Genomic DNA, 24,162 nt, shown 5'->3' on the forward strand with positions numbered 1-24,162 from the left:
GCAAACTTGTTGATAGTTACACACTTTTGGGGGCTGAAATAAACAATTTTTACCACTTGAAATTCCCCTGACAGGCAACCAATAACAGCTGTTAGGACCAACCATTTGTTTTATTTTCTTTGTTGAGTCCCAGAACATATGTTGGTTTAGTAGACCAAATACTGAGAGACCCTCTGACCACATTTATTGGTCCTCGTATTTAAGTTAACTATCCTTGCACTTCATTAAAATGGATGGCATGTCTCAATTTCCAATGAATATACAAGATGCACAATATCATGATGCTGCTTAAAGAGTAGAACATGAAAATGGGATAGGTGCATGCTTGGGAAGTTATGTAACCATCTAATGGAGATGCATATAGGATATAGGGCCTCATCACAAGCGGGCGGTATATACCGCCCAATGCAAATAGCATTACCGCAACTCGGTCTGCCGCAATTAGCGCCGGATCCCAAGTTGAGGTGGAAAGTGGGCATATTTACCTCCAACTGAAATCTGGAGGTAAATCTCTAACGCATGAGTTTGGTGGAGCGGTAGTGCAGCGGTAAATCTTTTACCGCTCCGCCCAACCTGTGATGAGGCCCATAGAGTCTAAATTTGAGCACATTCAGAAAGAACATATTAGAGCATACTAAGAAGCACAAAAGACTACAAACTCCATTGCAGAAATAAAGAGTTTTGTTATTATGAGATGCATGCTCAATTGAGGAGGTAATTTTTCGGCTACATGAGGCTAAAAGTGGTCTAGATTGCCCCATACACAACTGCAAAGTTATCACATTTTTAATATCACTATAAAACTGTACAACTAAACATTTGCAAAACTAACTTCAATCACAGGTTAAGGAGCAAATGTTCACACCCATTTCCGAAAGGGGTGCAAAGATTTCATCACAGTTTGAAGGAAAAATATGTTTTCTTTAGTGCATTTACAGTAGGGAGTATGCTCTACACGGACATGTTACTTGTAACCATATTCCATGATTTCAAGCAAGGTTTAAAACGTCCTAAATAAATCATGGTTTTATGGTTCTCCAGCATTGGATCTTTCATAGATTAACATGCTGTGAAGAGTCACTGTTGTTAGGCTGGAAATCCTCGGTAACATAAAGCAGTTTAATTTTTAAACTTAAACTTCAGCCACTTTAGTGCTCTATTGCCATCATTTTGGGTCATACTGTCCACACCCAATGGAAAGGGCTCCCTTAGCTCCACCTCTTGAGGCCATCTTTAGATTGTATACCGCACACTTATTGTTGGGATTCCTATATATCCCTCTGTCTTCATTCGAAGTTATAAGTACTTAAAAATAAAAATGGACGTTTTCATTGACGTATCCAGTATCCCTGCGTCAAGGATTACTATGCAGCGTTGTTCCGGCCTGTCCATAATCCTCCCGCCCACGGGAAACAACTGTCTTTCACGTCTATGACATTCGGGCCTACCAGAATGTCTGAGGTAGAGAAGAAAAACCTTTTCAAGGCCTGCACCCGATGCAATCTACATAATGTCTTCATAGAAGACCTACATGAGAAGTACCTCTACTTTCTCCACCAGGGGTGTTGCTAGGTCTGGAAATGATCTGAGGCTATGCTAATGTCTGGACATACGGGACTCTGGGCTAGCTGGCCTTTTGGTTGTAGCCACTGAGCTTCTATCCAGGTCTACAACCAAAAGACCCCTCTGCCCCCCCCCCCAACAACACCTTTGGCCTCCACCCTCATCACCTTTTATACAAAAGACCCACCTCAAAAAAGAGGGAAAACTAGTCAGGATTTACTTCAATCAAAAATACTCTACCATTATTAGCAAAAATACACCATCAAGGTCATCACAAGTTGGGCGGTATACCGGCGGTAAATCCCCTGGGATACCGCCCAGCGCAAATATCATTAGCCCAACTCGGTCCGGCACTATTAGCGCCGGATCCTGAGTTGCAGCAAGGCTGTAAATCCCCATTTTATTCAGAGTCCATAGGACTCTATGTGGAATTTTCGGCGCATTTACTGCGGTGCAAATTGTCGCAGAAAGTCAGCGGATTTACCTCTAGCTCAAAGCTGGATGTGAATCTCCCAACTTTCCGCCCAAACTCGGAATTGGGCAGAGAGGTAATGCGGCAGTAATAGCATTGCAGACACAATTTTACTGCTCCGCCCAACCCATGATGAGGCCCATATTGTTATTCAAAATTATTAAAAAAACAATTGGCAGATTCTTTTTGTAAAAAACATGTTTGTCATTTATAAACTGCACAAAAATGTCACAGCACCAGCAAAGACAAACAGATCACTTCCATCAAATCCATGTTAAAAAACTTCTACCACACACAGTGACATAGTGAATCAAATGTATAAAACACTATTTAAAATATTTATTTCAAGAGCTGTGTATGATTTACTTCTTACAGCTTTTAAGCCCCATCATTGAGGAGTGTGAAATTTGCCAGTCCTTCCCCAATGAAACTCTGAGAGACTGTCATCAGTGACTAGTGTCATGAATGAGCGATGCCGGTGGCCTCTAACTGTGCTTCCGTACAGAATCATGCTTCGCTAAGGTTGGGTACGTCTACCCAGTGAACCACCTCTAGTAACAGGTCAAAATTGCACGGCATACCGCCATCAAGCAAGAAAGGGTGCATGTAGCACTCTCTGTACCTTCCCATTCGGAAGCAACAAAGCCGCCAGTCAGGCCTTTAGAAAAATCTCCTGCCACGTCTATGACACATGCTGAAAGTGGGTTAGCTGCACCTAGACCGTCAATAACATTGTCAACAAAAAACACTCCTACACCAACCACTAAGACATTGGCGTCTGTTACTCCGTCAAGAAAAACCTTGTCATCGTCAGCAACTCTGTTGGCTACCAAGACTTCATCTCCATCAGCAATATCATCAATAACTAAAAAGACCATCGTCGTCATTGGGCACACTATCCACAAACACACCATCGATGACTAAAACGGTCCAGTCGATGCAAACTATAACAAAATCCCCATTGTCAACTGCAAAGTCCTCGTCAGCGATGGTAGCTTTACCACCTGTACAACCAAGTGCCAGCACATCTACCATCACGTCATCCTCATCAGCAGCGCAAAACACTGGTTCTATCTCACTGCCACCACTTAAAGCATCCACTTTGCTGCCGCTTCCTTGCCCAGCACACCCTAAAGCTCTGGCAACCAACCCAGAGCCTGTTTTTCAACCTTTGTCCACAATAGATGAAGCACCTGATGAACCACTTTGTTTCCTCAGAAAAGGAGTTCAGCCCTTCCAGTCCAGGGCCAGACATGCCTCCTCCTAAATCAGTGCAGTTCAGACACCATGCCAGGTGGCTACAGTCCAAATGGGCACCTCGGCACCGCCATCCCATAGGGACGTCTCCATGGACATCCTGGACACTGTGAAAGCTCTTGGCTCAGAGTTTCAGCAGAGGTTACCAGCACAACGCAAATCCAACCATTACAGGACATCAAGGTCCCTCAACCACGGCCCAGTGGTTTTCCAGCCGTTCCTCATCTATCACGAGACGATCAGCATATACAAAGGCCGCTACAGCTAACAGACACAGACACATCTCTGACTGACTGTCTGCTATCCAGGAGTGGTGTGCCACCAATGACCTCTGCCTTAATGCCAGTAAGACTGAGATTCTACTTATCGGCACACCCACTCCCTCCTTCGCTGCAGCTCTCTGGCCGGCCTCTCTTTGCCCTCTTCCTGCTCCCACCTGCAAGGCAAAAAACCTCGGGGTCATCTTCGACTCCACACTCTCCTTCTCTCCTCACATCTCCGATGTCTCTAAGAAGTCACACTACCAGCTGCACCTCCTCAGACTTATCCTTCCTTTCCTCTCCTTCCCCCAGAAGCTCACTGTCTCCAGAGCCCTGGTTCTCTCTAGGCTAGACTACTGTAACAGCCTCTATCTAAATCTGCCTGCCTCTACTCTCCGCCCTCTGCAACTTATCCAGAACAGGACTGCAAGAATTGTCCTTGGCCTCAAGCCCAGGGATCGTATCTCTGCAGGACTGAAATCTCTGCACTGGCTCCCAGTGGCTCTGAGGATTAAGTTCAAAACCCTCTGCATTGTCCACAAGGCCTTCTGGGGCCTGGGGCCGCAATACCTTCAACTCTCTCTTCCTAAATATCTTCCTTCTCAAGCTCTTCGCTCATCTGCCTCCAACTCCCTCAGGGTCAGTCGCTTCTCCAAGCATCGAGTTGGTGGTAGATCTCTTTCTTCGGCAGGGGCCTCCCTCTGTAACAGCATTCCTGCCTCCCTGAAACTTGAGGAGAATCACCTGCGGTTCCGGAAGCACCTCAAAACCTTCCTCTTTGCTTCTGCTTTCTCTCCCCGTATACCCTGCTGAATTCCTGGCTGAAACTGCACTGGTTACCTGGCCACCCTTTCTGTTCTCGGGCCCAGGCCCCGCCAGTTGCACACCTGCACTGCCTCCCTGGCAACTCCTGCACTTGGGGACTGTTTTCTGTATCCCTACTGTCCCCCTACCAGCACTTATGTTCTGCACTTCCTTGCATTTGCCACCAGCTGGCCATTTTATGTATTTTATTTTTTCTACTATCCCATGTACTGCACTTTCCCCTCTCCCTTCCCCATGCACTTTTCCCTTTCCCCCTTCCTATGCATTTGCGCGACCTGAATGACACCTGGCCTAGTAAGATCGTTGTCTCTCTTCCCATGGTCCCCCTCCCTTGCCTCGTCGCGCCTTGATACACTTGTGTATAGGCGCGTTATAAATGCCATATCATGTCACAGACTCTGAGCACAACCCGGGTGACCAGCAACAATCTGTGCACACCATGTATACGTCAGATGAATTTGATGACATAATCCCAGCTGATGGTGAACCAGAAGAAGTCCCCACTAGCCAGACGAGATTGGGTCCTTTTACATCTTAATGGGTGTAGCAACGGCATGAGCAGCACAGGACTGTCCCGTCAAAACTCATGCTAGATGGCATATGGGAAGATGATCTCACCATAACCAACCCATCAACAGCCCCTCCCAAAAAGGAGCGGTTCAACAAGATGTACAGGGTTCTGGATTCGTCTCTGAAATGCCTGCGAACGCAACCTACTCCAGACCCTACGGTTTCTGCGGCTGCACGCAAGCGATCTGCAAATCCGTCTTTTTCCTTCTCTGATAAAGAAGGGAAACGCCTCAAGACTTTTCACAACAATTTCTAATACCATCAATGCGGCTAATGCCATGGCCATTCTTGGCAGGTAAGACTGAGAATTATGGTTTAAGTGGGACCCATTCTCAAGTTCCTCTGCAGAAGATAAAAGGAAGGAAGCAATGGAGATTCCGCATGAAGGTGAAGCAGCTTCCGGCCACGCCATCTCAGTCTCAGTAGACATCGCAGATACAGCGTTTCGACAACTTGGAAATGAGACTGTCCTGAGTCGACAAGGATGGTTAATGGCAACAAACATCTGTCCAGAAGTGCAAACTAAAGTTGTCGAAATGCCTTTCAATACAGTGGATTGGTAAAAAAGTGGACGAAATCCTCCAAACCATCAAGACGGACACGGAATGCTCCCTGTTGACCCTGAAACAAAGGCAACATTCCTTTCATTGAGGAATGTCTCACTTCTCCAGGACTTTGCAGTAATACTGCGCTGCTTACCAGTCTCTATCGTACAAGGCTCCGGCCTACACCTCACCAGACCCTTACACGCAGAAATCCAAATCCTACAGTGAAACAAACACTGAAGCGGCTCCTCTCAGTCCAGGGGCCAGTCGTCCAAGCAGCCCTGACACGTCCAGGATTGTCCCCTCCCACTGCAGCACCCCAATGGGAGGAAGACATTTGGAATTCATCAAGAGTGAAGAAACATCAGCACCGACAAATGGGTGCTATCCCTCATCCTGTATGGCCATACGCTGGAATTTGCCAGGATACCATCTACAATCCCCCCACTCAAGAAGGCAGATAAGTTCCACTGTCTGCTTCAGCTGGAAGTCCGGCACGCACAGCGAAGTGGAGGAGCCTACTCCAGATACTTCCTGGTAAGGAAAAAGATGGGGTTGGAGACCTATTTTAGATCTGAAGTTGCTGGACAAATATCTGAAAGCCCAAATGTTCCGTATGGTCACTCTATAACAGGTGCTGTCGCAGCTGCAGCACTGAGATTTCATGGTGTCCCTAGACTTAGAGGACGCCTACATGTACATCCCTATTTATCGGACACAACACCACTACTGGTGCTTTGTAGTAGCAGGCGAATACTAGCACACTCAGCAGCGCAAGTATTGAAAAAATGCCTTGCACCAGTGGTAGCGCACCTCAGTCAGGAAAGCACACACTGTATCTCAACGATTAGTTAGTGAGGGCAACGTCATACGCCAAAGAAGCTAACAGCACTGCTCAATCCATCTGCTGTCTACAGTCACTGGGGTTTTTCATGAACTACCCAAAATCCAATCTCACTCCACCGCAGCAGGCGCTGGACCTGGGTGCAAGTCTAAACACAATATATTGCAAAGCAACCCCGTCAAATGAAAGGGTGAACACCCTTCTATCAAAGGTGCACCACCTCTCAAAGTCGCAATCCGTACCTGTCCACAGTTACACATCCTTGCTGGGCATGATGTCCGCCTGCATCCCTCTTATACCTCAGTGCAGGCTACGCATGCAGCCCTTGCAAGAATTCCTCGAAGCCACTGGAAACAAATCTCGGGGTTGTGGCAGGACCAGATCAAACTGAATCACCACTTCATGGAGCCACTGCACTGGTGGTCCGTCAAAGCTCATCTGGTCCAAGGCGCTCCCTTTCGACTACTTCTTCACCAGGTCACAGTCACCACAGACACTTAACTGGAGGGCTCGGGTACACATTCCGACAGACAACCTGTATGCCAGGGCACTTTGGACAAAACATGAGAAGAGGCTGCATATCAGTAGCCTGGAGATGCGTGCTGTCTTTTGGGATCCTTCCAAGAGTCACTGGAAAAGTGGTACAAATCTTTACAGACAACAACACTACGATGTTCTACATTCGCAAGCAGGGGGGTACTAACTCTCCCACTCTGCTGTTGGAAGCACAGTTCCTGTGGCACTGGGCTCTGCAACAGCACAAGTACCTTGTTCCACTTCACCTGTCTGGACTGCAGAATAGCATGGCGATTCCCTCAGCAGGGAACTCCACTATTGTCACGAATGGGAGCTACAGGAGAATCAGCTCCAGCAGGTCTTCTGCTCCTGGGAAACGCCAGACATAGACCTATTTGCCACCTACTAGAGCAAATGGGGCACAGCTTTTGACAGCAGATTTCCCCACCTTGAGAGCCTGGGGGGTACCTGTTTGTTCCCATGGACAGGGAAATACTCCCTTACTTTCCCTTAATTCCCCTGTGGGCTCGGGTGCTAAGTGTCTACGGATAGCATCAGTGCAAACTGATCTTAGTGGCCACTGCAGGGCTGAGGCAATTCTGGTAGTCCAGCCTCCTAGAACTCTCCTCGGCCACCCCACTAAGACCTTACCCTCATCACAACTTGCTGCCCAGAAACAAAGGAGACATTCTCCACCAAAATCCAGCCTCCCTCCAACTGACAGCTTGGCTTCTATCTTCCTAGAAATCGGCGCTACCCTGCTCCCTCAAGGACATTCTAACGCGGGCCCGCGTTCCTTCTACACTTGTTTGTTGCAGCAGCAAATGGAGATGATTTAAGATATGGTGCAAAGCCAAGAAGCTAAACCCTTTCACCATTTAACCAAAGTTTTACTGCGTTGACAGAGCTGCAGCTGGAGAGTCTAAAGTCGGCCAGGCAGTACTCTGTAACCTGTTTGTGTGACGTTAGTGTTCCTGTGGTATGTTTGCTGCAAGGAGCTTACCACCGCCCGTTATGGTTATATGGTACTGCTTTGTAATTTATTAACAGCATGCGAATCGATGGAAGAGCCAATGCTGTAGAAGGAATTAGTTGCTCACCTGTAACTCCTGTTCTCTAGCATTGGTATCTTTCATAGGTTCACATGCGACCCTCCCGCCTACCCCGCTTATGGCTCATCTTGGTTCATATTGCCACTCTACATGCACTAAACCAAAATCTAAAGATGATCTCCAGGAGTGGAGCTAAGAGAGCCCTTTCCATTGGCTATGGACAGTATGACCCAAAATAATGACAATAGAGTACCAAAGTGACTGAGGTTTCAGTTTAAAAATTAAACTGCTCTATGTTACCAAGGATTCCCAGCCGAATGACGAGGAATATTCACAGCATGTGAAAGGTACCAATACTTGAAAACAGGAGTTACAGGTAAGTAACTAATTCCATACTACATGTTCACTAAAGATTTTAGTTAGAGCTATTTCAGGCTGTTGTTGAACTGATCCTGCCTAGGATCAGACATCCTGTTTATTCTTTATATTCTTTGTAAATGTGCAGGTTGACGTATATGGTGTGCTTGTGTCAGCACTAGCTATCTGATGAGATCTGGAAAAGTGCTCAAAATTATGTATTTCACATTAACTTTTGCTGACCTTTAGCAACATACCATGTTAAATTGCTGCTGTAGTTTTTCATTTGCATAATTGATGCAAAACTGCTCAAAGCTATTCACTTCGAAAGTTTCAAATCTGAAAAAAAGGAAAATGTCATGTAGTTAGAACATTAACCAGCTAAAATAGCATTGTGGCATGAGATGAAATTGAAATATACAAATACAATATGAAACATGGATACATGTTGTAAGTCCAGAGATTATTTTTCAATGAAACAGACAAAAGTCCTTATGTAAAACAAAAAAGCACTGTGACGAATCGCACGTATTCATCCATTCTTCCCAAGAGGGAGACTCTCCCTGTGAAGCTAGAGAAATGAGCATACTACGCAAGACCCTCGCTAGGGGTTCAGGCAAGTGGGACCTCACTGGGAGAGACTCCCATTGGGGACATGGACTCCCGCTCCTGTGAGGAACTCTCTAAGTCAACTGTCATAGCTCCATATATGAGACTATCTTCTATGAAGAGTATTGTGGCAACTTTACGTTTGGCTGAAGACAATGTGAAAAGAAACATGTGTGGAAGAAAAAAGGAAGAAGTCTCTTTAACCAGAGATGTGTATTGAACTGCGACGAGTCAGAGCAGAAGGCGAGAAGGAGAGTGCTATGTGCAGGGGAAGGCCCCTGAAATCATCACACTGGCCCTCATTACGACCCTGGCGGAAAGTGACTGACCGGACCGCCACAGCGTAAATAGCGTTTCCGCCATTGCACGAAGGAGCAAAGTGCGGCCCATTCCGACCCATCGGGCACGAGCACCACGCCATGGCGGAAGTGCAAAGTCCGCGATGGCGGAAATGACCCCAAAACGGCCCACACCGCCGCCGTACGGCGCCCTAGGTGCAATACCGCCACCCCTCTTAGCGGTCACCGCAGTGTGCGCCTACCGGAAAGTACGGTGACCGGAAATATACGGAAACGGAAGCAAAAACATGGGCCCGGAACGGGAAACATCCCGCCGTACACCTATAAAACCACTAAAACCACACAACCACTAAAATCACTACCCTGAAACACACCCCAACCCGTCATCCACCCTAGCGAAACCAAGAAAAATGGGAAAAGTAGCGAAGAAAGCGTGCGACCGCAAGCGGCAGGTCCACTTCTCCCGTGAGGAACTCACCGTGCTAACAGAGACCCTCCAGGAGAATGCTGCCGTCGTCTTCTCCACGCAAATGACCAGAACGGCACTTGCAAACAAGAAGGCCATATGGGCTCTGGTGGCACAGCGGGTAAGTGCGGTGGGGACCGCACCCCGCACCCCACAGCAATGCCGCAAGCGATGGGACGACCTGCGGATACGCGTCCGCAGCATACTCTCTGCCAACCGCAACATTGCCACAGCCACCGGGGGAGGTCCTGAATCACCCATCAAGTTGACCCCCTGGGAAGAAATCTGTGCCTCCACCATCGGAATGGAGAGCATAGAGGGAGTCGGAGGGATGGAGAAAGGAGTGCAGACATCCGAAGATTCAGGTAGGTGGGCCAAATAAAACAATGCCAAATCCACACAGTCCATCCATGTGAAGTACCATGCGTCCACATAGTGCAACAGAAACACATGTCCAGGAGAACGTCCACACACATCGGCCTGATAGCGCACGTTAAAACCCACAATAAATACATAAATAATTAAAAACCCCTAAAACACGCACTACACGTGCAGCAGGCACACCCTAACTGCAGGCTGCCAAACAACTGCACCCTCACTCCACACACAAATGAAAGCACCTCCAAGGCCCCGACCCAAATCACCCTCAGGTACCACCCCAATGCATGTGATACAATGCCATTCCAATTCCCACAGACCCATCAATAACCCTCGCCCTCCTTTACTCCACCACAGGGTCCGATCCAAACGACGAGCTTCAGGACACCCCTACCAGCACACCTGCAAAGAGGGCCAAGACCAACGGCCAGAGACCCTCCACCTCAGCTGCACGCATCAAGACACGGCAGCAGCACAAATCAGGTGGCAGCACAGAGGAGGGAACATCAACAGGCACCCCAGCAGCCAGCATGCCCACACCACCACCACCACAGGTCCCCCCAATGGATGCCACAGAAGGCACTGCCTCTGGTGGCAGCAGCACCATAGGTGACACCCCATTGATGGCAGCATGCTCGGACACAGAAAACGGGGATGTCGAAGTCAGATCCATCCATGACCTGTCCCAATCCCCCTGTCTGTCCCATCCCGTACAACATGAGGATACCACGCAGGGGCACCCACAAGACGACGACTGGCCATCCCCCACAAGCCCTGTGGCAAGGCAACATGAGGACAACAGCCCCTCTGTGACACCCCCGCAAATGGCCATGGCCCAGCAGAGGCAACAGTCCCTCGACCAGTTAATCGTGCAACAGCAGCAACTGGCCACGCTCCTCAAGGACCATGCCGATGAATGTGGGGGCACTAAGGCAGACATAGAAACATCAACTGAGACACTTAGGGCAGAAATGGAGAGAGGTACAGAGACGCTAAAGGCACAAATGGAGAGTAGCACCGAGAGCCTGAGAGTCCAAATGGAGAGTAGCACCGAGAGCCTGAGAGTCCAAATGGAGAGAAGCACCGAGAGCCTGAGGGGGGAACTGCATGCGACGTCCAAAGACGTATGTGCCGAACTTGCCGCAGTGCGCCGTGTGCTCACTGAGCTCTCGCAAACCCTTAGGGACATGCATGGACGTGAGCAGGCAGACACATCATCCGTTGCAAGTTCCGTCCAGGGCAGCCCCCAACGTAGATCTGGGAGGAACCTGCGCTCCACAGGCAGGGGTGCCCCTGATACCCGCAGAGGGGGCTTGCAATAGCGACAGCCCACTGACAATGAGCATCTTTGGACACTGGTGTTCGGGGGGGAGGTAGGAGGGTGGAGGGGGTGTGTTGGGCTCACTTGGGTGGCGGGTCGATAGGGTGTTCAACATGATATCACATATGCCATAAACAGTGCACGATCAACCAATGAGATGTGTGGACATTGATCTTTGTGTACTAGGCCATCATAGGCGTACAGTCCATATTGTGCATGTCCCAGACACACACAGTGCCACGAGTCCCGTGTCCATGTATCAGCCACCAGGCGTGAGTGCTAGAAGCATGCATCAATGAGATGCTGACGAATGTCACGGGCCTCCGGTGCCTCGCAGACTCCATGAGGTGCTGCCACATCCCCACCCTCATCATGACCATCATCAGGTGCTTGCAGTTCTGCGTCAGGGGGCATGGGCACATTTCTACGTACGCACATGTTGTGGAGCATGACACATGCCATGACCATCTTTGCAACCTTCTCATGGCAGTACAGGAGTGCCCCGCCAGACCTGCTGAGGCAGCGGAAACGAGTCTTCAGTAGGCCGAATGCCTGTTCAATGACTACACGGGTACGTGAGTGGGCATGGTTGTAGTCCTCCTCATGCTGGTCCCGTGGGTTCCGGACTGGTGTGAGGAGCCATCTCTTCAGTGGATATCCAGCATCACCTGTATGTGGACGAGAAACGTATGATGTGGAATGCCATTGCTACGTACGCACACCCCCCCCCCCTTCCTGCCAGGTCATTGCCAAATCACATACCCCACGTCATCATGCATGTAATGAGACTCACCGAGTAGCCAGGATCTGTTCCCTGCGTGTCGCTCCATGTAGCGTGGTATTGTAGAGTTCCTCAAGACCATAGAATCATGGGTTGATCCAGGGAATCGGGCACAACAATGTGTAATGATCCTGTTGGAGTCACACACCATTTGTACATTCAGGGAATGAAATTGTTTTCGGTTGCGGTACTGGGCCTCCATGGCATGTGGGACGACCAATTCCACATGGGTGCAGTCGATGGCACCAATGCAACCCGGTATGCCGGCAAGTGCATGGAATCCCACTTTTGTGTTGGTAATTTCCTGCTCCGAGCGTGGTAGAGAGATGTAGTCGTCTGCGTGCTGCAGGAGGGCATCGAGCACTTGAAATAGTGTCCGTGAGAACAGTGGCTGAGAAATGCCATGCAACTGTCCGACTGTGTGCTGGTAGGTGCCTGTGGCCAGGAAGTGGAGTACAGACACCACCTTCAGTAGGGGTGGGATGGCGGTTGGGCTATCTATCATGCTGACAAGGTCAGCCTGTGTCATGTCCACAATGGCGGCTATGGTGTCCCGGTCCAGACGGTAGAGGGTGTGGATCTGCTCATCAGTGAGGTTGAACGGATGTGCTCGGAGGCGAGGGATTGCGGGCTGCCTGCGTGGTGGTAGTGGCTGTGCTGGCGGCCCTTGCTGGCCCTGCCTTGGCCTCCTCCTCCTCCTGCGTCTCCTCCGTGCGGCCGGTTGTAGTTGGTGTTCGTCTTCTTCTTGGAGTTGGAGTACTTGCAGTGCTATCAGGTCCCCCAGGGCCAACATCGCGAGTCCTGCCGGTAGCATTTCGGTGTGGTTGTGGGAGGAGACTGGCTGTGCAATTTATGTGTTTTCAGGCTGTATGGCCTCCACCTGTGGTGATTAATTCCACCTGTGCAAACTGCTCTCCCCTTTGGCCGAGCACGTCCCGCGCACAACGCTGCAATTCGGGGAATGGCATCTTGCTATTGCAATCATGTATTTGTACCCGATGGCCGTGTAAGATTGGTTGATATGTTCATTCTGCTGTGGTCCCATTGTTTCACATACTATCTGTGCAGTCGCGAACAGACTTGTGAAGGGTCAGTGGTACGTAGTACTCGAGTAACGGTGGGCCCTCATGCATCACTGTACCGAGTTGCAACGACGGGCGGGGCGTCCCATTTGTGGGTGAAGGCAGTTGCCATTTTCACACACAGCCGCACTCGATGGAATAATTAGTGATTTCAAACGGCCACAGATGCCTCTTCGACGTGATGTTGCAAATGAGGAATTCGAAGGGCGGCGCTTTCGGTTTTCAGCTAGCGGCGAGGAAATGCCCACAGGTCTGACTGCAAATATAACGTACTATTGTTCAATGTCCTTGAGACAGGGGCCATGGCGAGGATGCAATGATTGATATGAATAGTTTGGGATGCGCAATAGCGAAGTGGACGATGAGGCCGGACGTTCCCAAATACATGTTACTTCACTACACTGGAATTACGGGCTGGGGCACTGTGGATTTTGCAGGCTGCATAACGCACAGACTCAATGGATATTTCTAATGTTATGTGAGTAAATATTCAGGCGTTTTAATCCCGGGATGAGGGAATGATGAATGGATGCATGGGCAGGTGATTTGATACAGAGTTTGCCATGTACAGGGCTTCTTGGGATCTATCCGCCTCCCCTGCGCTATGTGATGCAGGGCTGCCATAGTGGGACCATCGTCTATCTGGCCTTGTTGAGCCCTCCCTGTCTCGACGCGCCCTCAGACACTTGTGTCCATGCACGTTACCAATCCCATCTGATGGATTCTGTTTTGACAGACGCATGCACAGGTACACTCGTTTGTGATGGTGTTTACACCTCGATATAGATAGTTATGAGTCGCAAGTGGTTTTTGGGTGGTGATGAACCTTTGGAGTGGGCTAGCATGCATATGGCTGTGGATTTAGTGTGATCATTGAAGTGAGTTGTTCGAATGTAGTTCTGATGGCCATTCTGTTCTTTTTCTTTTCTTTTGGTTGACAGGTATCTCCTCCCCTTTTGCCACTGCCATCTGTATGCCACTCCTGCAGATGGGTTTTACTCCCGACACCTGCTGCTTCGTGTTAATCAGTGGAGCAGCATTACGATCTTATGGGACGATCGCCAATGGCCCACATGCCCTTACGCAGTACTGGTGGCTCGGAGCAACATTTCGGCCTTTCAGCTGGACTAGTGCCTCCCCATTGGGACGGCCCTGCGGTTCTGTGCGCTTCCATGTTGCCTTTTCGTACGTGAATGTGGCTCTGTGTACCATGAGGGAACAGGGCGTCACACAAGTAGTGGCTGGTCATTTCTTGCGGATGCAGCCCACAATGGTGAAAAGTGTTTTGGAGTTCATGGCCTGATGGCTGTATGGGCTTGGTGATTTTGATGTGCATTAAATTTCTATTCTGATTTGGCCCGTGTAGCGTTTTTCTTTGCAAGTGATGTGGCATATGCCTATTTGGGGGGCGATGTATTGTGAGGAGATCTGCATTGGGTTCCAGCTTCGGAGTTTAGTTGCGTGGTACTGTACTGGGCGCGTTTGCCTACGAAGCCCGTGAGGTCAGGGATGGGGGCTGCCAATATGACAGTTTGAATGTTGTCATGCTCAGGGGCGGGGGATTGGGTTTTGTGTAACAGATGCCGGTCAGCCAGGTGGACTGGTGGAATGATGTGATTCTCGGAATATTGCTGGTCACAGGTGCCTGTGTTTGCATGCGTTTCTTGGTGGGGGACTGTGGTCATGTCCATTGGGATGGCTTCTGTATTCGTGCCATCTGTGCCCTGCAGCTCCCATTGGCCCCTGTTGTGTTTCTTTTGTTCGTTGGCATGCATGGGTGACTTGTACATTTCAATGGTTGCATTGTGACTTCATTGCACCTACGGGGAGTTGTACTTTGTGGCCAGGGAGCGGTGTACAGGCACTCAGTGGGGCCGTTTACGGTTGATTCGCGATGCCGTACTTCTCACCATGGCGGAATGGTACATTCCGCCATGCTTGATGGCGTTAGGTACATGTCCGCTAGGGTCGGAATTGGCGTACCCTTGCGCCATGGTGGTGTTTGCGGTTTGGCATGGCGCGCGCGCGCGTGCTTGGTGCAGTTAGCGTTGGCGTTCACTACGGTGTCGCTAATGGCTTCGTACTTTGCGGTGACGGGTCATAGTCGCACCGAGCGCTATTCGATGGCGGTATTGCATTTCCGCCATCGTTTTCCGAATTCCGCCAGGGTCGTAATGAGGGCCACTGTGTAATGGTGGAGTCAAGCCAGGTCGCAGAGCACGCGACTTTTCGAAGAGCGAGAGAAACATAGTGGGAGACATCAGAAGCCCAGTCTATGCAACCGCAAAGGAAGTGGTACGAGAAGAAACCGAGAGGAGAAGTACCTTGGGGTGGCGTGACCACGCTTGCAGACTGGTGGACAGGATGCCTGAGGAACAGTGTTGAGACTACCGAGAGGGGATGCATGAATGGCAGCCGATTGCCAGCGCCTGTGGAAGGCAGGCTCCAAACAAGGAACCGAGAATGTGAACCTGAGTAGTGAGAAAAGAGAGGAGAGAGAAGTACTAGCTAAGCTTGAGGCAAGCCCTGCAACCCTTCCCTGCACAATGAAAGCTACCGGGGGAAATTGGAAATAGCGGGAGGCCGCCAGGGAATTATTATATGCACAAAGAAACGTGTCCCAGTCCTACGGAAGAGAACAAAAATATAAAATTGAATGAATGGAACTATAAAAACCAGAGAAAGCAAATGAACAACTTGGTCAGGGAAGACCAGTGTTACTTGAAGAGAGAGACTCATCCCAGTCCTGAGGGAGAGATAATATTGAAGAAAGAAGTTTACAAGGGATGTGATCCAAATGTAAAAGAGAGTTTTAACCAACGCAGGTGGGAAGTCAACAGAGAGTGGGAAATAAAACCTGGAAGTAAGGGCAACCACCCTATATCTGCAGAGTTGAAGGCCGGAGAAAGTACAAACCAGGAACACATAGCAAGAAAGACTAGATAAAGCTTGCCAGTGAAAAAGATAAAAAGAGCAGACAATCTCAGAGAGAGAAATCTTGGCAAAGAAAGCCTAAAAGCAAATCAAGACAAACATAATTTAGGAAAACCCGAGCAATGAGACTGAGAAAAACATATGTGTTGACAAGTGTGAGGAACTACTGGAAGGAAAAGTACTGCAAACCCAGGGCCACAGAAAGCATGAGACCCGAGAGTAATTTTGAAGAACTACAAGACTTGATAGGAGTGACTATCAAAGGAGATTACATTAAGAATGGTATGAGCCAAAAAGTAACCTGTATCTAAAAAGTCTATCCAAGAAGAAGAAAAGATCTGGGGAAGTTGAGACAATCTATTGACCTATATACTTTAGTTACATTTAGTGGTAGGGTCAGACAAAGTTAGTTTGGATGATGACATATTTACTTTGGACTTTCTGACATCTGACAAGCTCCTTTAATTCCTTTAGATAGGCAGGGTATTTATTCCCTTTAGCAATAGGCAGAGATAGGCCTTATTCTTATAATTTCTATTAAAGTGTATAAAATGTCCTCAACATGTTATCAGTAATTGCATAGTTCTCGTTCGATAAGTATGGTATTATCTGACAGCATGCCCTCAATAACAAATAAACCATAGTTTAGTTAGCAAGAGTTAACAAATGAAGTGTGTCCACTGAGGGCAGTCATCAGAGTGTCATTTGAGATGGTTTGTGTTGTCGTAAGATTGAGTCGCTGTGTACTGTGTAGTTCTCACACGTGTGCCTGTGAAGCTTAGGAAAATATTAGTGGCACAGTTAAAGTTCATGCAAGCAGAAAGTATGTTTTTTGCAGGATGTCCTCTCCAGTAATGTATTTACAGAGGTAGTTGGGTGTTTGTTATTCTGCAATTAACTTTACCCAGGTACCATGCTTATGGCAATGACTGTGTGGAGCTAGTGGTGAAATTATAAAAAGCATCTCAAAATGCTGAGCATTATCAGTATCGAAGAAAGACTGGTCCCAAACCTCTTCTGAAGTATGTAGCCTGTTCAGAGGAACGGGCATAGCAGCATTTCCTCTCTAGTGTCATGTAAAACAATCTACTTTTATTTCGTATGACCTACAGCATGCATAAAATGCAAATAGTTCTGTTCTTTTCAAATCTAGTGTTGTTGTGAATATTAAAAGAGCCTGATTCCTGCACATAAGAAGGAAGGCTGTAGGTTACGGGTCCATGGAAACTGCATGCTTATACTGGGGGCGCGCCTGTCCATCAGGTGATAATACCACAGCGCAATTCAATGCAAAACCTTCCTGCCCCCACATTAGATGGGACTCAGAACAGAACAGATACCGTAAGAATAGACAGCCACTGCCCTCACTCCCCCACACCCAAACTTTGAGGAAGGCATGGTATCAAGCAGTAGACACAGACACAATGGATACAAGTTTCAAAAACCTTTATTTAATATATTGATTGGGATAGTAGAATTCCTAACAGCCCTAACTCTAAAATGTGAGTAATCTTGACCATTAAACAATAACACATGCGTCCAAGTCAGTCTGGTCAAAATAAAAAGGGCTACACTATGAAAACCTAACCTTGCCCTCCTTCTCAAAAATAACAAATGTGTTAGGGGAATACAAAAGGTAAACAGTTTCTCAAAAAGAAATGTCAGAATGGCTTCAATACCAACTCCCTTCCCCAGTTTTAACCCACGGGGTCTAGAGAGTCTCTAAAAAAATGAAAGGTGGATGGCACAGTTCTATCAGTCTTGCACACTTTGGCTTGCTGGTCAAGTCAACAGTTAAATCTTAGACTTTCAACTTCTGATAGTTCAATCACTTTCTTAGGCTTCTGCCGCCTTACAATAAATACTCAGTTCATATGTTCTCAATTTCTCCTAATGCTGCAGTGGGGTTCCCTTCCCCACGTTTTATCTACAGTATCTTTACACTGTCAAAGGCTTTTAAAACTGCAAGGAACTTACATAGACCACTGCATGACCACTTCAACCTCTCTTTAATAACACTTCCATTCACAATCTTCTCTTGCGGCACCAATGCCTCTTGGTACTTATAGTTCTTAATGATGATGATTGGCCATTTATAACACGCTTAATACCCAGAGGTTTCTAAGTGTGGACCCAGGGTTTGAACCTGCGTTGCTCTGCCTCATTTTGTTTCCAAGGCGAGCACTTTGCCCTGAGCTATCCTCTTGAGACTTCTCTTTCATTTGCCTTCTTGGCCTTTTCCAAAGTTCTTATATTTAACTTTGGCCCTCTCTGCATGTTTCACAGTTCAAATGTTTCACTTTCCTCTTATTTGACTTTCTTCATTTGATCTCCACTTGTAACATCCTTCAAAATCCATTACATTTCACAGAGACTTTTGAATGTGCAACTTCATCTCACAGGACCACTGTGCTACTTTGTATCCTTTTCTTTCAACACTTGTCCTCTTCACTCACGTGTTATCAGCACACACACAACTTTCAAATGAGTCACTTTCCCTTTAACATCAACCAGACTTTTGTTGCTCTCGATAACTGACTCGTTGTGTTAATAGGATTTCTTTCCTCTTTTTCCTGCAGCGCAAGGCTGTTACCAATGCCTCCTCTGTGCCACCCTAACTCTGCCGTTCACCCAGGAGGGTTGCAGACCACTTCCTGGCAACTTGAAGGTTTCTTACCTCTGCTCGCTCGACTTTGCTCTTTGAACACTCACAGCTTCCTGAAAGCTTGGAAATCCTGCCTGGCTTTCTCTTGATCCTCTCAACTGTCAATCAGCCCATTGGCCTTCCAACTTCCACAGCCTGATTTGCATCAACCCCGAAAGAGCTGTTCCTTCTCATACCCAGCCTTGCTCAAAGTGTGCCTGTGTGCACCACCTTTCCACCTTTCATCCTCACAGGGAGTGTTAACAAGTGGCAGGTGTGCATTGTTAGAACTATGTGCCTGACTCTGCCTGGCCTCATTACAAGGACAGAGCCAATGCAAATAATCTTTCTGACCTCATTCCTCATCTTCCTCGGCACAGAACTGTTGTCAAGATAAAGTGGGTAGGAATTATGGGAGTTGTAGTTTCCCATAAAATAAGCAGGGATAGGGGTTGGATGGGTTGTGGAAAAGGGGGATACCCTATCTCACCATTGGGTGCTTCTCCCCCACTCCTCAAGGACCCCCTGCCCAGGTCATCCTCCCTCGCTTGTCCACCTCCAGGGTCAGGATCCAAAAGAGATGGCCTTTCCTTTGCCACCTGAGTACGGGATCCCCAGGGACTAGGTTGTGAAAAACACTCTGGTTTTTCACACCGCCCTTCCAGTATTTCTGAAGACCACTATCTTTTTTTTAATTTTATCCACTTTATTTGTTGTTTTGAATAACACGCAAACAACAAAACAGCAACGTCATCTTAAAAAACGTAACAATACATCCAGATAGTAAAATTAATAACATTTTCAAGAAATATGCAGTACCATATTCGAATTAATGAAAACAAAGAAATTAATAGCAATCACTAAGTACCATTTTACACCCAGTTTATAAACGCACCACAAACAAGACAAGACAAGACAACACCTACGAGCACAACAGACAACTCCAAATAACCAACAAACCAACCCCCTAAATGATGTAACAGACTAATATATACATGGTATTGGACTTTCAACCGTACAATTCATCAAAAGACCCCCCAAAGTCGGGAATAATAACCCTCCCTACCCTGTTTCAAAAACATAACTTTTTCATAGTGCGACAGGGTTTGTACATACAATAACCATTCCTCCACTTTTGGTTTCTTTCTTGACTTCCAGACACGTAATATTTGTTTTATCGCCACTACCAAAACTCTATTGATCCAGTCTGTTAGTTCTCTGGCCCTACACCCCCTTCCTCTGTTTGATAATAAAATTGTCGAAGAGAAAGTATGTGGAAGTTGCTCCTCCACCACAATGTCCAATCTATCTAATACATTAGACCAAAATTCAGACACTCTAGAGCATACCAACAGCATATGGAACAAAGTACCTCCTCCACATCCGCACCGCAAACAAGAATCAGTTTCCAAAAGACCCAATCTCGCCATCCTAGACGGTGTCCAATACAATCTATAAAGGACCCTTTGCCTAATGTATCGTTGTCCCAAATCCATTTTCGCTCGTACCCCCACATGAATTAGGTATTCCCATTCCTTCACAGGAATAACAATGTCAAGATCTTCCATCCAAGCCTGGCGAAGCTTGTCCCAAGCCTCCACTTCCGACCTATCCATTGGCATCAATTTAGTATACGTAGATACAGTATACGGGGTAGAGCGAACAATCTCACCCATTGACGGTCTTTCTGCCATAGTTTCATCCAACATCCCTGTTCTTTCAATCAAAAGGGTTTTTAAAGTCCTATAACGTTGGGGGGGCCCTCGAGAGCCCGACCAAGATGGCCGTAGGTCTGTGAAGCTCCTCGGCAACCCCGGCTATCCGGAACGAAATCCTGCGGATTAGCGAGTCCTTTCGCTGCTCAATCCGGCGTGTTGCCGTTCAAATTAGTTTAGCCCCCATAGGCACAGATTTGGCCCGTGAGAAGGAGCACAGCCCTGGATCGAAGCCTAGGACTCTGGTGCGGCGTGGAGGCGGGGCAGCCTGAGAGTAGTGGAGCTGCCGCACGGGAGGACCGCCGGCGGTGGCGGGGGGGGCCTCGGCCTGTGCTGGCGGGAGGTCGCCGAGCCCTGGTGCAGCGGTGAGGAGCCTCGGTGGAGCACCTGAGCACCCGAGCGGGTGCGCCGCAAACGCAGTGAAGTGTGGAGGCGGCGGTGGAAGCGGCCCGGGGGATGGCCTGCCGAGTGGCGCTGTTGGCGGGGCGGTCCCTCCTGACCGCGGTAGAGGAGTAACGACGCAGCGCTGCTGGAGTGCCCTTGATTGGGGTTATCGTCGGAGCCCCGAGGCTGGGAGCATTGTTTTGGAGGAGCTTGGAGAGATGCCGGTGTGAAGGAGGCCACGCAGCCCTCTCCACGGAAGAACGGTGGGGGCTCCGTGCAGGTTCGTGGAGCGGACTGCCGTGGTGGTCCCAGAGCTGGGGGGGCCTGGGAACTTCCCTGCGCCTGGAGGTCCTGCACTGCCCTGTGGTCCTGGGTGCGCTGTGTGCTTGAACTGCAGTAGGTGTCTGCAAGCTGCTAGACACTTGTTGGTGGTGCTGAAGCCGCCTCCTCTTATTTGGTGGCTGGAGGCCCGGTGGTGGAGGGGACCGGCCGGTGCGCTGGTGGTCCTGGGAGAGGCCTGTTGGTGTGGAGGGGGGTGCTCTGCTCTGGGCATACTCCTGTTTGCGGGACCTCCGCCTTTACTTCCTACCCCCCACCCCTTGGTCTGCCATGTCAAAACCGGGGAAGAGCGGAAAACATCAGGCCAAGCTGCAGTTTGAAACGCCTATTCAGACTAAACCGGGGGGGGTGAGGATGGACCCCTCGGAGCAGGATGCCCTGACGGCTGGGACGGACCCCTCCTCCGCGCTTCAGGATATCAAGGCTATGTTTCAGCAACTGCAATCCGGGATTCAGTCTCTCGATGGGAAGTTGGACACCCTGACCTGCAAGGATGATCATATGCAGGTTTGGTTGGATAAGCATGGGGAGAGGCTGGATGAGGCAGAGGAACGGATTTCTGGGGTGGAAGATACCGCAAACTCGGTGTCCGGAGCAATGGCGGAGGTGCGGAACGCCCTGAAGGAACTTTGGGAGAAGCAGGAGGACTTTGAGTCGCGGTTGAGGAGGCATAACGTGGGGATTGTTGGCCTGGCGGAGTCGGTGGACCGGAGGGATATGGAGAGCCTGGTGGAAGACGTTTTGAGGGAGGCGCTGGGCTCGGAGGGCCTATCTCCAGTGTGTGTGGTGGAGAGAGCTCATAGGATACCTAGTGGGAGGAGGCCGGTTCCGGGAGCCCCGCCAAGGCCGCTGATAGCCCGCCTCCTGAACTATCGGGACAGGGACACTATTCTTCGGAAGGCAAGGGAGAAAGGTACTGTCTTATAAGGGGGATGTTATCAGATTCTTTCCGGATAAGGTTCAGGCTGTTCGGAAAACCTTTTTTGACGTGAAAAGGCGGCTGAGAGCCAGAAATATTAAGTATGCTATGTTGTTCCCGGCGAAACTTCGGGTGGCACATGAGGGCAAGGCCTTGTTCTTTCAGTCCCCTGGTGAGGCGGCTTCCTTCTTAGATATGTTGCCGGAGGGGCCTGGCCGGTGAGGCTGGTTTGTGGGGTGAGATATGTTGGGCCTGCTATGCTATCGCTGACATGATCTTTGAGGCTGGTTGATGTGGAAGGGGTCGTTGATTCACCGGTGGGGTGCCGGGGGGTCGGGCTGGTAGATCCTCTCTGCGCGAAAGCTGGTTGTATGTTAGGGAGGTGGGGAGTGCCTGAAGGTTGGGGTATCAGGCACGCTGGGGGAGGGGGCTGGAGGGGCATTTGGGGGGATAGGGTGCAGGGGTGGCACCGACAGGTTGAGGGGTTGTCGGTAGGGGTTGGGGGCTGGGTGGGTGTTGGGCTGTTGGTTAAAAGGGAGATGACACGGGATAAACAATATTGTTCGGGGTCGATGGCCGTTGGTATGATGGGCTTTTGGTTGTTCGGTGATGGAGTCGCTTAGGCTTTTATCCTGGAATGTGAGAGGTCTCAACAGCCCGCCGAAATGCCGTAAGTTTTTGCAATATCTGCGGCATCATCGGGTAGAGGTGGCCGTTCTCCAGGAGACCCACCTGACGGTGGACTCAGAAGCGAAATTTGGTAAATGCTGGGGGTGCCACAGGTACTTTTCGTCATACTCCTCCTTTTCTCGGGGGGTGGCTATCCTGGTGCATAGGTCGGTGGGATTTAGATTGGTCAAGGTACTGAGAGATCGGGAGGGACGGGCGCTTATACTTCAGGGGCTTATTCAAAGGAAGCTGTTCACGCTTATAAGTTATTATGGCCCTAACCAGGATACGATTGAGTCACTGCAGTGGATTGAGTGGCACTTGGCGGATCAGCCCAGGGGGGAGGTATTATGGGCCGGGGATTTTAACGCGGTACTGGACCCCCCTTTAGATCGCACTGGGCACCAGCCTTATCAGCGCAGTCGGTCATCGGTCAAGATTCAGGGTATGCAACAGGTCTGGGTTTTTGGCGGATATTTGGAGGGTGCGTAACCCTAGGATATGCCAATACACTCATTATTCTGCACCACACAACTCAGCCGCGCGACTAGATTATTTTCTGGTGTCTGAGGCTCTTTTGGGGCAGGTGTCAGGGGTTTGGGCCCTAGCTCGTACTCTATCTGATCATGCCCCGGTTTCCATGGACGTTCGACTGAGGGGTCGGGTCGGGGGAGATTGCCGTGGAGGTTTAAGGGAACCGAGCTTCAGGATGTGGTTTTTCGGGCGGAGCTGGGGAAAGCTATTGACGACTATTTTGAGGTGAACGAGGGGTCGGTGTCCTCTGCCGGTACTCTGTGGGAGGGGTTTAAGTGCGTGATACGGGGGGAGTGTATCTCCAAGGAGGCTGGTATATTAAAAAGGATCCGTAAGGATTTGGAGAAGAAGGAGGAGGAGATATGTGCGCTGCAGGAGGCTGCCCCTGTCCCTTCCGGAGCCCAGCAGGGGGAGATAATGAGGTGTCTTCAGGAGTTCCATGCCCTTGCCCATCGAGAAGTCCAGTACCTATGGGATAGGTCGGCCCCTCGAAAATACGGTGAGGGTCAAGCCCCGGGTAGGCTGTTAGCTAGGGATACGCGGCTGCATACCCCGGGGGGCAGGTGGCGGTCATCAGGGACGAGGATGGGGTGTGCCACTTTGAGGATGAGGCGATCCTCGAGGAGTTCCACACGTTTTACACCGCCTGTATGCCTCTCAGTCCCAAGCCTCGCAGGCGGATATTGATGCGTTTCTTGACCAGATTGGTTTGTATTGGTGCTAGAGGGAGTGGTTGGGTAGGCCGGTGTCGTTGGAGGAGGAGCTGGAGGCTATACAGTCGCTGCCCAATGGGAAGTCCCCGGGCCCTGATGGGTTCACATCCGAGT

At 49.3% G+C, this 24,162-nt stretch overlaps 1 protein-coding gene across 3 annotated transcripts in view; it reads right to left on the reverse strand.

Annotated features, from left to right (window-relative positions):
• The window catches only part of MYO5C (myosin VC), a 1,282,854-nt gene that overhangs the window by 784,178 nt on the left and 474,514 nt on the right, over positions 1–24,162 (reverse strand). For all 3 annotated transcript variants that reach the window (XM_069624842.1, XM_069624843.1, XM_069624844.1), the window contains one exon: positions 8,519–8,600. In XM_069624842.1, coding sequence (XP_069480943.1) covers positions 8,519–8,600 — 82 coding nt within the window. The remainder of the gene's footprint in view (positions 1–8,518; positions 8,601–24,162) is intronic.

Source organism: Ambystoma mexicanum, chromosome 11 (assembly GCF_040938575.1).
Source record: "Ambystoma mexicanum isolate Mex_15411 chromosome 11, UKY_AmexF1_1, whole genome shotgun sequence".
NCBI classification, from domain to species: Eukaryota; Metazoa; Chordata; class Amphibia; order Caudata; family Ambystomatidae; genus Ambystoma; species Ambystoma mexicanum.